This window comes from Podarcis melisellensis (genome assembly GCF_964234715.1).
Source record: "Podarcis melisellensis genome assembly, chromosome: 7".
NCBI classification, from domain to species: Eukaryota; Metazoa; Chordata; class Lepidosauria; order Squamata; family Lacertidae; genus Podarcis; species Podarcis melisellensis.
In genome coordinates this window covers 36,766,904-36,780,910 of record NC_138539.1, presented here as the reverse complement: position 1 = coordinate 36,780,910, position 14,007 = coordinate 36,766,904, and the positions used below count along the sequence as shown (strand labels likewise).

Below are 14,007 nucleotides of genomic sequence, written 5' to 3'. Positions count from 1 at the left end.
TACCGCTTGTCATCATCAGCCTGTTCTGCTGTAGAGGACTTCTTGGAACATTCTTTGTCTAGTTCCTTCCCTTTGACCATACTGCCTTGGGTGACCCTGACAGCTTTGCTCACAAGAGTCATAGGAACGTGCAAGCCCACTCACCATGACAAGGTGATGATCTAGCGAGTGAGGACATATTAAAGGGGTCATGTGGCTCTCATCTCCAAAAGCTTTTCCCACCCCCGCTATAGAGAGGGTTCTTATGGGGAAGAGGCAGTGCAGGGGCATGTATTTGGAGGAAGAACAGAATTGGAGATGCCTCTCCTCTTAACAACAACAACAACAACAACAACACACCCTGAATATCTTGTTTGTATTGTGTTAATTTTGTAGGTATGTCCTTAATAGAAAGAGAATGGGAAGTTTGCTTTTATTGAAATTCAGTAGCAGACATCTATGCTAAGTTGGGTGATGGAAGTTATGGAGGGATACCAAATTTGACAATAAAATGTTAAACATGGACCTGCAGCAAAATCTTGCTGTGTACAGTACTCTTGTTCAGTGTGCCAGCCAGCCATGTCTTCTTTCAGGCCACCACAATCAGTTTTCTCATGCCCAATTTATACTTACCATATTGTGGTGACTGAGCATGTTTGGTCATCATTGAACTGTTTGGTAGGTGCACAGTTGCTCCCTTGGATTTTTTTCCTAAATGGTGGTTTGTACAGGCAATCTGCACTTTGTGCACATTCAAAGAATGTCCAACCATGCACGCACGGGCCATTTTTGGACCCAAAGAAGATGGAGTGGTGTAGGGTTGTAATGGACTTATGCATTCTCCACCGACTTGTGCAATAACCTGGAACGCAGCCCTCATGCCAATTGGGGCTTACCTAAACTTCTGAAAAGGGGCTCCCTGAAACATGCTGATATCTTGCTCAATACCTTTGTTTTGCCTGCCTAGTCTTCCTAACTTGATACCTGAATCTGTTGCTGGATTTCATTAATATTTTAGTCCCTACTCTCACTCTAAAACTCATCTTCAGGTTTCTCCTAAAATGCCATTGATTCTACCTGCAATCAATCAATCAATCCATCCATCCATCCATCCATCCATCCATCCATCCATCAATCAATCAATGTAATTATCAATGAAAGGAACAGCTAAGTAAACCACAGTACTTTAACAGACACTGCCTAAGCTGTACTAATCCATAACTCCCCTATCCCATTTGTTTTCCTTTATTTCATAGTTGCCTCTGTTATTCGAACAAATCACAAATCTGTTTTCTGGCATGTTTTTCTCCATATCCGAAGCTGCTGTCTTGATCTAGAGCACTAAAAAGATCAATATTGGATCCAAATTATCTAAATTTCTCTTATTATCTTAAAGTGAGGTTGTCCTTCATCTCAGCACTGTAGCTGATTCCAGACTCTGCACAGACCATGAAAATTTTGCAATATTCCAAGAACACTTGGAATTCCAAGCCATATAGTTGGAATCTACACACACATTAAAAAACTCTGTGAAAATGCTTTTATAGGAAATGCTTTGAAAAATACATTGAATTTTGCATAGCTCACTGGCTCCATCTAGTGTCACATCTGTATATTGCACATCTAAAACATTTTATTTGTAGCTATGTAGCTGAGTCTATATTAGGAACGTGGGTGGTGCTGTGGTCTATGCCGACCGGAGGGTCGGCGATTCGAATCCCTGCAATGGGATGAGCTCCCATTGCTCAGTCCCAGCTCCTGCCAACCTAGCACTTCGAAAGCACGTTAAAGTGCAAGTAGATAAATAGGTACCATTCCAGCAGGAAGGTAAAAGCGTTTCCGTGCACTGCTCTGGTTTCACCTGAAGTGGCTTAGCCATGCTGGCCACATGACCTGGAAAAACTGTCTGCGGACAAATGTTGGCTCCCTCGAGATGAGCGCCGCAACCCCAGTCGTTCATGACTGGACTTAACTGTCAGGGGTCCTTTACCTTTACCTTTTATCTGAGTCCATAGTCAGCTTGCAAGAAATCTGGCTCACTGCCCTAATCTGCTTCTAAAAGACCTCTCTCTCCCCAACCCCCCTTTGCATGAGCCATGGTGTCTATTTGGGAAGATATCTGATGTTTTCTTCTTAAGAGTTAAATGACCAATTTCCTCAGAACACTTTCACTTTGACTTTTCTGGCATCCAGCTTATCACACTTCACAAATGCTAGCATAGAAGCCATTCTTCCCCACTGACATGCTCCCCAACACAGAGAAGGAAAAAGCTGTGCCCACAGTTTTCCACCTTTGCTTCCGCTGTACGTATAATTCACACCAATATGACTCAGCATTCAACCTTAGATATAAGACTGGATTTTAAACACAAAATCAGACCACTAAGTTTCAGTCCAGCAGCACCCTGTAGGATGACAGGGTAGCCACGATGGCTATGTTGCAGCTGCACTGTCAGAGGCAGTATGCTGGGGATTACAGGTGACAGGGTCTTGTTGCACTCATGTCTTCCTTCAGGTTTCCCACAGGCATCTGGTTGGCCACTGTGAAAACAGGATACTTTCCTAGATGGGCCATTGGCCTGATCCACCCGGCTCTTCTTACGTTCTTATTTAACCAATTGCTTTTCAACTAGGGTCACTGGAGCCTCATTTTCAGAGAGATAACCCCTCCATCACCACCTTTGCCTACATCCAGTGCAACTGTACCATAGAAAACAACATTTTGTACCTGCTTCATTTTTTTCTGTTTCACAGCTACTAAGGCAGTGGAAAATTAGTTAACTTCCTTTAACTAATACCTGACTATCAGAGACTTAAGTGTGTCTTTGCTTTGATGGCTCATATACCAAAGGTTCATCTAATCCAACATTTTGTTCTTCATAGCCAGGCAGATACTTGAGAAGCTCAGAAGCAGGACATGAGTTCAACAGTATACTCAGCACTCATGTAACCCAGCCACTGGCATTCAGAGGCATACTGGTGACCTTGGAAGGTAGAGCATAGCCATCATGCCTAGTAGCCAGTTTGCCTAATCCCTTTTCTTGTTGGACAAGCAAAATCCTACCCGATGGTTCTTGAACTCTCATCTCTTAAGATTTCAGGTATTCACCACAGGACAGTCATTAAATCTCAGCCAGCCTTTCTTTATTTGAGGCTGCATACACAACATATATTTAAAGCTCTCTTAAAGCACACCTGGACCAAGAATCCTGGGAACTGTAGCTTTTACCCCACCATCAAACTACATTTCCCAGCACCTTTTACAAACTACAGTTCCCTGGCTTCTTGTGAGTGGGGACTGATTCACAGACTGATTCTCTCTCACATCCAGTACTACGACTGCTTGTTTTATGGGCTTTTAAAAATATCCAAAATCTGCCATTTTTTCCTTGTCAGGCCTGAGCAAAAGGGCAAGGAAGAAAACAAAGAAATAAGCTAGTTTCTAAGCACACATTTTATATGTAGCACTAGGTTTTTGTTTGCTCTGTTCGTATTTGCTAGTAATGTCGAAATAGGCTGTGGACACTCTCTGTTTTGCTCTTTATCCAATGTTCTCCCATGGCTGATTCGGAAAGCCATGTACACAAGAGGTTAACCACAATCTACACCTATCCTGTCATTTCTTAAGAAATACTGCATTTTGATCCATTTCCCCCACAAACCTGCTTCGATCCGAATTGAGAAAAAGAATGACCTAGCTGTGATTAAGCCAGTAATGTGCGCACTGCCTTAGATTGCAACAAGAGTAATCATGGTTATTTTCCAGGGTGCTTTGAAAGCTAGTATAGTAGCCCTAAGATAAAAGGCTAATAGCAGAACACAAAGGGATCGCTTAAATAGAGAGTTCCAAAGAGTTTCCATTATTAATGATGTATAAGAGAGGGGAAGGATGGAAGCCAATAAATAGTAACCTTTACAGTGCCGTTATTGCAGAGAAGGCTGTTTTTAAGTAGCAGTCAAAAGGTAATAGGGTATAGTGCTATAAAGTTTTATGAATCACTATCCAGAAAACAAGATGATGGTTCAGCAGGGTATTCTGAACCCTTAACTGATTTGTTAACATTAGAGACTATATGAAGTCAGATTTTGAAGTGCATATTTTAGCTCTACTTTCTAGAGATATTCAATTCAACATCTACATGCCATTGAAGAGATCTTTTTTTTTATGGCCAGCATGTGTGCAGCACAACAATGGTCTGATTTAAGTTTGCTTTCTAAAATTAAGTTTTGAGTCATGTCTCTCCTTGAAATACAGTGGTACCTCAGGTTACATACGCTTCAGGTTACAGACTCCGCTAACCCAGAAATAGTGCTTCAGGTTAAGAACTTTGCTTCAGGGTGAGAACAGAAATCGTGCTCCGGCGGCGCGGCGGCAGCAGGAGGAGGCCACATTAGCTAAAGTGGTGCTTCAGGTTAAGAACAGTTTCAGGTTAAGAACAGACCTCCGGAATGAATTAAGTACTTAACCAGAGGTACCACTGTAAACAAATCTCCCTTTCCACAAGACATAGCTAAGGGATAAAATTTGGCACACAGTGTTGCTTAAAAACTTACAACTCCCTTTTGAAGGACACTTCCACCTAGTGAGAAACCAGTAAGTCTATTCATAATCCAGATGCAAGGCTTTTTGTGTTTGGCAACCTTTTAAAGAGAATAATTTGCATTTGAGAGCATATGAGTTACACGTGTGCCAGGTTTTAACCCAGGTTTTTTTTTACATGCTACTGAATTTACATTTTAGAAACTGAATTTAGATCCTCATTTACTGAAATAACACTGCAGTTCTGCAGTATAGAGAGAGATATAGAGATGCAAGGCATGCCATATCACAGCTGATATGTTTATGTTGTCAGTGTATCAGGACAGTGATTGTCAATTGCAGCAGCTTCCAGGAACTGATTAGCACCTTGTGCAAGAAACTTAGAATTCACTGCAGATTTAGTATGGAGTCACAAAAGCAATAAAAGGGGCAAGAATATAGTAACAGGAATCAGGACATTCCTTGGTGCTTGTTTTATTACTAGTATCTGCTGATTATATGGAACAATAAAGAACAATAACAACAACAACAAACTTTGAGTCAAGGGTGGGGGGAATCTAACTTAAAATATGAAACTAACAGCTTTTGTGATGGGAACATCTATTGTGAAAGCGGAGCTTGAGCTTTGATCGATAAATGGCATCCATTGACATTGAGCTTAGACTTCTGATACAGAAAGGGCACAGGTTTGTCCTGCATTGTCTGTGCTGTAAATAAATGCAACAACAGTTTACTTGCTATGCTGTTCTTCCTTTTCCCTTCCACCACCACCACCTCAGACTTTTGGGAGATATGTGTGTGACAGGGCGCTATATGGAGGACAGGGGGCTATAGGGAAATAGGGAGAGAGAAATTTCCCCTCTTTCACAAGTGGATACCTTGCATCAATGGAGGGGGCAGTGGAGGCTAATTACCAGCCAGTGTTTGTATGGCTGGAACACTTGCTTACCACACTCTTTAAACATCTTAGGTTTTGCAGTATTGCATATACTTTCTGGTTGGATATTCAATATAGCTTTGTTGCATAATTTGCTGCCTTTTTTGTAGCCTTAGTGTTCCATAGTTTGCCTGGTAATGCCTATTAAAGAACTCGTTCCATATTCTTAATGTCACTAAATGATGTATAATTCTGTCTTTATTACTATGTTTATTTCAGCAGTTACTGAGGAAGTATAACAAACCTTTCCTGCTCTATGAAGCTTTAAAGAACTTTTATTGAGTTGGATACTAATAAGTAGATTAAGAGATCTTAAGAATTAATAATATATGTGGATTACTGGTGTCATAATTTCATAGCAAGAAATAATAATAAATATTTTTATACCCGTGTAACATCTCTGAAAAAGAAAGAAGATAATGTTCTGTTTGGAGTGCATTAATAAAATGTTACCAAATTGTGCTTTTATTTAATGCCCATGCTGGTAACGTAATTTGCTTGTTAAAAGGAAGACATATAAAAACGCTTTTGGATCCCCCACTCAGTCCCAGTGCAAGGGCGTGGAGAGCATTTTCACACCCCTGGCGCAGAGCTACCCTCTATTCATTTGATTTATGTCCACTTCAAAATGAGATGTTTTCATACAAGCTGCCATATTGGATTAAACTAGTTTTCTGTCTAACTCATTATTTTGCCTGCTGACTGTGACCAGTCAGATACTATTGTGTGATTCTCGTGCAAGGCATGATGGTCATATCTTGGTCTGTTGCTCCCCAGCATTAGATAATCACAGGTATAGGTATAGGAATGGTGCTTCATGGCTTGTAGGCACTAAGTACCCTCTGATGGTAGATTAATTTGCTTGCAATTCAATTAGGTCGTTATGGTTTTCACCCTGCATTATCAGCCATGCAATTCATCATTTACCACCAGTAAGTTGCAGCTGTGTTGATGGCAGATTCATTAATTCATTCTCTGCCCACCAGGTGCTGCCACTACATTCTGTTTCCTTCCCCTTTTGTTGCTGGTGCTTCTACTTGAAGAAATACCATAACATCAGCAGTAGTAACTATAACAGAGGAAAGGCAATAAGCATAGTTGAAGAGAAAGAGTATTAGGTAAAGAAGTAGTGAGTGAGCAAGAGTAACAACAATAGGGTGGAAGGACTGGGGCGTGAGTAGGCAGAGCAAGTAGAGGAGACAGGAGTCCCCCTTTGAGAGGTAAGGTTTGCAAGACTGATTTATTTTGTAACTGATTTTGGCGTGTGATCATATGAGATCAAAAGGGTTCTGTACACAGCATTTGAAACACGTTGCTTCCCTCAAAGAATTCTGGGCACTCTAGTTTATCCCTCACAGGGTTTCAATTCCATCACTCCGGAACAAACTGCAGCACCCAGAATTCTTTAAGAAGAAAAATGTGCTCTGAATGTGCTTTAAAGGTATAGCGAGTACGGGGCCAATGATGAAGTAAGCCTAAGATCAGAAGGAGATGTTTGTCTTAGACATTTGTAGCATTTGTCTTAAACATTCCAGAGGGAGAGCCATGATAGTCTGTTGCAGAAGCAACAAACATTAAGAGAGAAGGGAGCTATTGCTGTTTTTAACTCTGCATAAACTGTTCAGTATAAAATACATGAATTAAGATCTTCTAGGCAAAACGCCAACAGCTGCGGTTCTGGTTTTCTTTTGTGACAATAGATATAGCAGGAGGGATTATTAAATTTTCCCTCCCGGTTGGTCCTTTTCATTCAGCCTCTTTACCATGTTTCAAATGACAGGCAGAAATATAGGGACAGCCTTGAAAATTCAAGAGACCACATAAAATATCTAAGCAAGAATATGATTTACCGTATAAGCCTGCAGCTTTGTCGCTGTAACTTATTTTTAAAAACAACAACATTTGAACCCCGGGCTTAGATTACAAATAACTAACATCTTTAAAAGATGCATGAATATACCTACATAGAAGTGCATTAATCCCAGTTTGTTAATCCTATATTAATAAGGCGCATGCCATTAGTCGAAAGTATGATGGAATGTTTTAGCTTGAACAGTCCACAGCTGTAGCTCAGCCAACAAATGAAGGGGTGTGGAGAGAGATCTCTGTTGCTATAGCTGTGATATCATACACTGTTACTAACATGTGGTTGGTTATTTTGCGTTTCAGATCACTGCTTGTAGTGGAGCACAAAGGAACCGCAGAGACTTCCACGTCCTTCATTGAGAAGAAAGAAGCCAGCAGAGCAGGATTAATACAGGCTTGTTTCTGGTGGTCTTCTTATACAAAGGCTGCCTTCCAGGGCGGGGGAAGAAGGAAGAAAGAAACACCGTGCTTATTTAATGAGCTGTGAAATGAAGCGCTGCTGCTGCTGCTGCTGCTACTGCTGCTGCTAACCTCCCAATTCCTAGATTCATCTGCTATTCATTGTGCTTAATATACATGTTTCTGCACTGTGCATTTAGAAGATCCCAGAAAGGAATTCAAAACGGCTGCCGGGGAAAGACCACCAAACATGCCTACAGAAACACTACAGACAGGTAGCATGGTGAAACCTGTTAGCCCCGCCATCACTTTCACTTCAGCCGTTCCACTCCGCATTCTAAACAAAGGACCTGACTATTTTCGCAGGCAAGCAGAGCCTAACCCAAAAAGACTTAGTGCCGTGGAGAGGCTGGAAGCTGACAAGGCAAAATACGTTAAGAGCCAAGAGGTCATCAACGCCAAACAAGAGCCTGTGAAACCAGCAGTGCTTCCCAAGCCGCCAGTGTGTCCTGCAGCCAAGCGGGCTTTGGGCAGCCCTACCTTGAAAGTGTTTAGCAACAATGCAAAGACTGAGAGTGGTGTCCAAAGGGAGAATCTGAAGCTAGAGATTTTGAAAAACATAATCAATAGCTCAGAGGGCTCTAGTTCAGGTTCGGGTCACAAACATAGTTCACGAAACTGGCCTCCCCACAAATCCGATTCAGGAGACCTTAACCGGCATTCGTTTGCAGAATCCTTAAAGGTTTACCCCACCCAAGGCCGTAGCAGTCCTCAAGAAAGCAACTCCAATGTGGGTAGAAGGCTATTGGGACAGTCGCCAGAGTCGTTCTTGCACGTTTCCCATAGCTCATCAGACATTAGGAAAGTATCTAGTGGCAAAACCTTAAAAGCAATACCGTGCAGTAGTTCAGCTCCACCTCTCCCTCCCAAACCCAAAATTGCTGCCATCACCACGCTGAAATCGCCAGAGATGGACACAGTAGAATCCAGCTGTGGAGTCAGTAGACGACCTTCTCTACAGCGATCGAAGTCAGACTTAAGTGACAGATACTTTCGAGTTGATGCAGATGTTGAAAGATTCTTTAACTACTGTGGACTGGATCCTGAAGAACTTGAAAATCTTGGGATGGAAAATTTTGCAAGGGCTAACTCTGATATTATCTCTCTCAATTTTCGCAGTGCAAGTATGATCAGTTCAGACTGTGAACAGTCTCAGGACAGCAACAGTGACCTTAGAAACGATGATAGTGCCAATGACCGCGTGCCATATGGCATTTCTGCAATCGAAAGAAATGCCAGAATCATCAAGTGGTTATACAGCATCAAGCAAGCTAGAGAGTCACAGAAAGTGTCCCATGTGTGAGTTGGATCCGCAGGGGGCAAAGAGGGACTGTATCTTTGTGAATATTGTGAAGGGTTGTGAAGTCTACTTGAAGTCTTAATACACTTCTCAGATCTCTTTTTGTGTTGCTTGTTGTGCAATGTTTTCAAGTTGCATGCCTGTCAACATGTGAACTGACCTGGCTTCCACTTGAACAATAACTAGCTACAGAGCCTGGCTAAGCATACACACATTATCTGCCAAAAGTTTAAGACCAGAATCTAAATAGGGCTTTGTTTATGAACAAATTGTTTACATTAAATGGTTATATGGCTTCTTTTTTCTAGATCTGTAGGTCCCTTGTGGTGGTTTTTGGGGTTTTGTTTTGTTTTGTACATTTTTGTGTGTGTCTTGAGCACAGGTATAGTTAAGACGCAGGACAGAAATTGCCAACCTAAGATTGTTATAGCACCGTGCATTAGAACAGCATAGTAGTCTGTGTAATGAATGGGTCAGATTACCTGTAATAATAATAATAATAATAATAATTAATAATAATAATTTATACCCCGCCCATCTGGCTGGGTTTCCCCAGCTACTCTGAGCAGCTTCCAGCACATATAAAAACATAATAAAATGTCAAACATTACAAACTTCCGTATACAGGGCTGCCTTCAGATGTCTTCATCTGTGAATAGCAGTAAAAGGCAGTGGTATAGGGCTGAGGTTGCAGGGAGGGCGGGGGCTGGCCTGTCCATGAACTACATTGTATAATGCAATTATTTTTCTTTCTTTCTTTCTTTTTAAAAAGGTTGTTTACCTTTCAAAGAAAGGATACACAGGTTTTCTGTCGTAATCTTCTAACTGAATCCCCCCTCCACACCCACCCACACGCCTGGTCCCCCCATATACAGCCTTTTTACAAGCGGTGGTCTGGAAAGCTATAAACTATTTTTTTGATGTAGCAAGAATGGTAATGGTTTGGTTTGACCAATCAAGGGGTATTTTGAAAAGAGGCTGGGAAAATGAAAAGGATGGGTGACATTTTAAAGGAAACTTCCTTGTCTTAAACTTTTGGCAGGAATGGTTAGATCCTGTTTGCTGATCTTTGAATGCCTTTAAACTAGACAAAGCACATCATGATTACAAGCTCCTGCTGCTGACTACTTTTTTTGTAGACCTGTTTGAGCAGTTCATGAACAGAAAATGGAAGTACACAGCCATATCAGTATAATAAGAGCCTCTTACCCAGAAGTTTAAACACACTCAATATAGCTGAACTATATCTGAGAAATTGTGATTATGTTGTCTTAAATATGTTATATCTTAAGGCTGTGGAAGTTTGTTACAGCTCTAGGAAACTGTAGAAACATGACAGTATGTAGCTTCTTCTTTTTTGTACCCTTCTCTTCCTCCTTGCACCGTACGATGTTTAGTGCTGCACGTCAATCTGTTACACTTTTTTTTCTTTTGACAATCTTGTGTCTTCCCAATGGTTTAACTGTCATGTCAAAGTGGCAGTTGTGGTGCATAGCAGAGAGTTGAAAGTGCAGTGGTCTGCTTCATTATTATTATTATTATTATTATTATCATTATTATTATTATTCATGCTTTGAAGTACTTTGCAGCACTCCTATACTTCATCAGCTAATAGGAAACTTTTTCTTGTGTAAATGCTGTAAGACTTTGTACATATTTCAGTTCTTACGAGATCTTTAAAAAAAAGTGTTATGCTAATAAATAGCTCTTGGTGCAGCTACTGGTCATGACTTTCTCTGTTTGTACTCATTATGCTAAAGTGGGCACAGGAAAAAGATTGAATGTAATGAGTGTGAAAGCAACTCCTGGTTAAATGTATAATGGAAACAGTCCCCATCCCCTACCTCAACCCTTTTACTGCTAGACTAGGCATAATCAGGGTTGCTGTTATTGTTAAAATTTGTAGTCTTAGCCTTCAACCCCAAGGTTCCCAGGGCAGTGCATAACAATACGTTTGTTCATCAATTCAATAAGTTTATTGTGCTAGCCAAAGGCCATAACAGTTCATAACAAAATCAACACAAACGTCATAAAGCAAATATCAAACCAATATATCAAGAAATCAGAATCAGACAACCCAGCAGCAATCTATCTGTTACATCAGCCCAGATCATATTCTTTTGTTTTTGTATAATTATGTATTTTGTACTCTTATTCGGTATTTTTCTGTTGTGAACCACCCTGGGATCTTCAGATGAAGGGCAGTATACAAATTTGAAAATAATAATAATAATAATAATAATAATAATAATAATAATATGCCTGTAGAAATTAATGCATCTGAATCTGACACCTAAAAACAGTGTAGGCGACAGGTGGATCTTGATGGGGAGAGAATTCCACAACCAGAATGCTACAACAAAGATCCTAATCCACATCATTACATCACGAGATATAAACAGAACTAAGAACAAGGCTTCTCTTGGAAATCTTAAGGCACGGGATACCAGGTAATAGGGGAGGCATTGTTTTAAATACTTTTGCTTAGGCTATATAGATGCCATAGGCCAAAGTCAGTATCATAAATTGGGCCCAGTAGAAAACAGGCAGCCATTAGATACCCTTAAGGCTAGGTGTTACAAATGTAGGGAGCTGTGTTATACCAGAGTCAGACTGTTGGTTCAACTACCACACCATTGTCTATTTTGACTGGCAGTGGCTATCCCAGCCCCACCTGGAGATGTAAACTTGCCTTCTAAGGCTAAAAGAAGAGGGGGTGATTTTCATGAGGGCCACATCTGGGCGGAAGGATTAAAACTCCTCACACACTGTCTCCTCTTTAGAGGCCATTCCTGGAAAAAAATGGTTCAGGTATAAGTATGTGTCCACAAGAGCAGAGATGAAAGGAGGTGAAGAAGGTAACTTTTATCAATTAGTACCAGAATTTTAACAGATCACTGGGGCTCAGAGGCATGTGCTCAAGAGTTTTTAAATAATGCAGATATAAATTTGTTATACCTTTATGCAACTTGTCACCAAAATCCATCCTGAAAAACAGCCAATGCAAATACCAGTTCTTAAAAAGGGATCTAAGGGAGAGTCACAACAATTAGCTAGTTACTCTTTGTCCTAGGTAAATTGGTAGAATTATTAAAGCTAGAATTATTATTTGTATTTTATTTTACTGGAGTACAAGTACATATATTGCCACACAGAAAAACACAAATGTGAATAAGGGCATATAACAAATATGAATGAAGTCGTAGCCCAAAGGACCAATAAGTTAGATTACAACATGATAACCATAATGTCAAATAAGTGAATCTTTCAAAAAGGATAAATTAGGCAGGGGATGAATACTTGACACCCCTTTGTTGATGTGATGAAGGGAAATCACATTTCAAAGAAGTCTTATTTAGCTGCATCACTTGCCAGTCTACTTTGACATGTTATCTTTCAGGCACTGCCCAAAAAACATAATTCTGGACCAATTTTGAACGGAATATCTAGAGAAGCATTTACAGTTATATCTGCCTCCATTCTAGCTGCTATAAGGAAGAATACGATGAGGTTCTTCTGGAGAAGCTGTTATTGATGCTCTTCATATACGCACACATACATGCAAAATGGTAACTTGGGGCAATGCAGTATGTTTAGACATACAGTGTCTGATATGTCCTTAAACCCTGTTCCCAGAATGTCTTAACCACTTGACCAGCCCACCCCATGCAGATCATACACCCCCCTTTCCTTGCATCCAGCACATGTGAGAGACATTGTTCCATTGATGTTGCAAAAATGGTTTGGGGTAAGATGGCACCTATGCATGAGTTTCAAGGAAACCATACATACTGAAGCTGAGGTGGACTTTGCGGAACACTTTAGTCCGCGTGAATGACAAGCAAAGTTCCAGAATAAAGGTTCCTTCATCCATTCTTCATAGAGTTCTTAAAACCTCATTGTTATCAGAAGACTGAAAATGAATACATTGCAAATGGTGGATGCTACATGTTCAGGAACTGAGGTAACACGTGCCTTTTCAAACTGTAAGAGCGTTGCCTGCTGAATATTTAGAAGCTTAGATGCAAATGAGCTTATTTGATGGTGTAGCAGCCAGTTAAACTGATACCTTGAAGCTTTTCAGCAAGTTGTGCTTTGCTTTGCCATCTACCCTTAATAAAGAAGTCTGGTATTCTGTTCAGTCTGCATTTTCCACAACCAATGCATTGCTTACTGTATTTTTTGCTCCATAAGACGCACCTGACCATAAGGTGCACCTAGTTTTTAAAGGTGGAATGCAATAAAACAAATATTATTTAAAGGGAGCGCTGAGCAGAGTCTGTATGCATCCCAGGCTCTGCTCAGCGCTCCCTTTTACAAGCTACACGGAGTGTGCGTGCAGCGCTTGCAGGCTTTTCCCCAAGGAGGGAGAAAAGTCTCCCTCCCGCAAAAGCCAGGGATAGCAGTGCGAAGCCTCCACAGGGCAGCGGGATGAAGGCTCCCCGCTACCCTCCAGAGGCTTCGCGCTGCTAAGGCAGAAGCTAGAACTGCTAGAAGGAGCACTGCACAGCGCTCTCTCTAGCTGTTCTGGCTTCTGGGGTAGCCCGCGAAGCCTCTGCAGGGCAGTGAGGAGCCTTCATCCCGCTGCCCTGCAGAGGCTTCACGGGCTACCCCAGAGCTGCTCAGGAGCATGGGGCATCTGCGTGCAGCCTGCCCGCTGCTCCCAGGGCTGGCGGACGAAGCCCGGGTCCCCCAGCCCCAGGGACCACACATTTGCTACATAAGACACACAGACATTTCCCCTTAGTTTTTAAGAGGAAAAAAGTGTGTCTTATGGAGCGAAAAATACGGTATATATCCCCATGTCTGTGAAATAGGGGTGGTCCAATAATAAAACATATATATATAATGTTAGCATTTTAGCCCAGGATTTCCACATTGCCCTTAAAAATATACTGTGTGTTTCTATCATGGTTAAGAGAGGAC

The 14,007-nt window shown here is 41.2% G+C and overlaps 1 protein-coding gene across 4 annotated transcripts in view; it reads left to right on the top strand.

The window, feature by feature from the left end:
• The window catches only part of FAM110B (family with sequence similarity 110 member B), a 68,626-nt gene extending 57,829 nt beyond the window's left edge, over window positions 1–10,797 (top strand). For all 4 annotated transcript variants that reach the window (XM_081919536.1, XM_081919539.1, XM_081919538.1 and 1 more), the window contains exon 2: window positions 7,626–10,797. In XM_081919536.1, coding sequence (XP_081775662.1) covers window positions 7,972–9,084 — 1,113 coding nt within the window. In that variant the 5' untranslated portion in view covers window positions 7,626–7,971 and the 3' untranslated portion in view covers window positions 9,085–10,797. The remainder of the gene's footprint in view (window positions 1–7,625) is intronic.
• The last annotated feature ends 3,210 nt before the right edge of the window (window positions 10,798–14,007 follow it).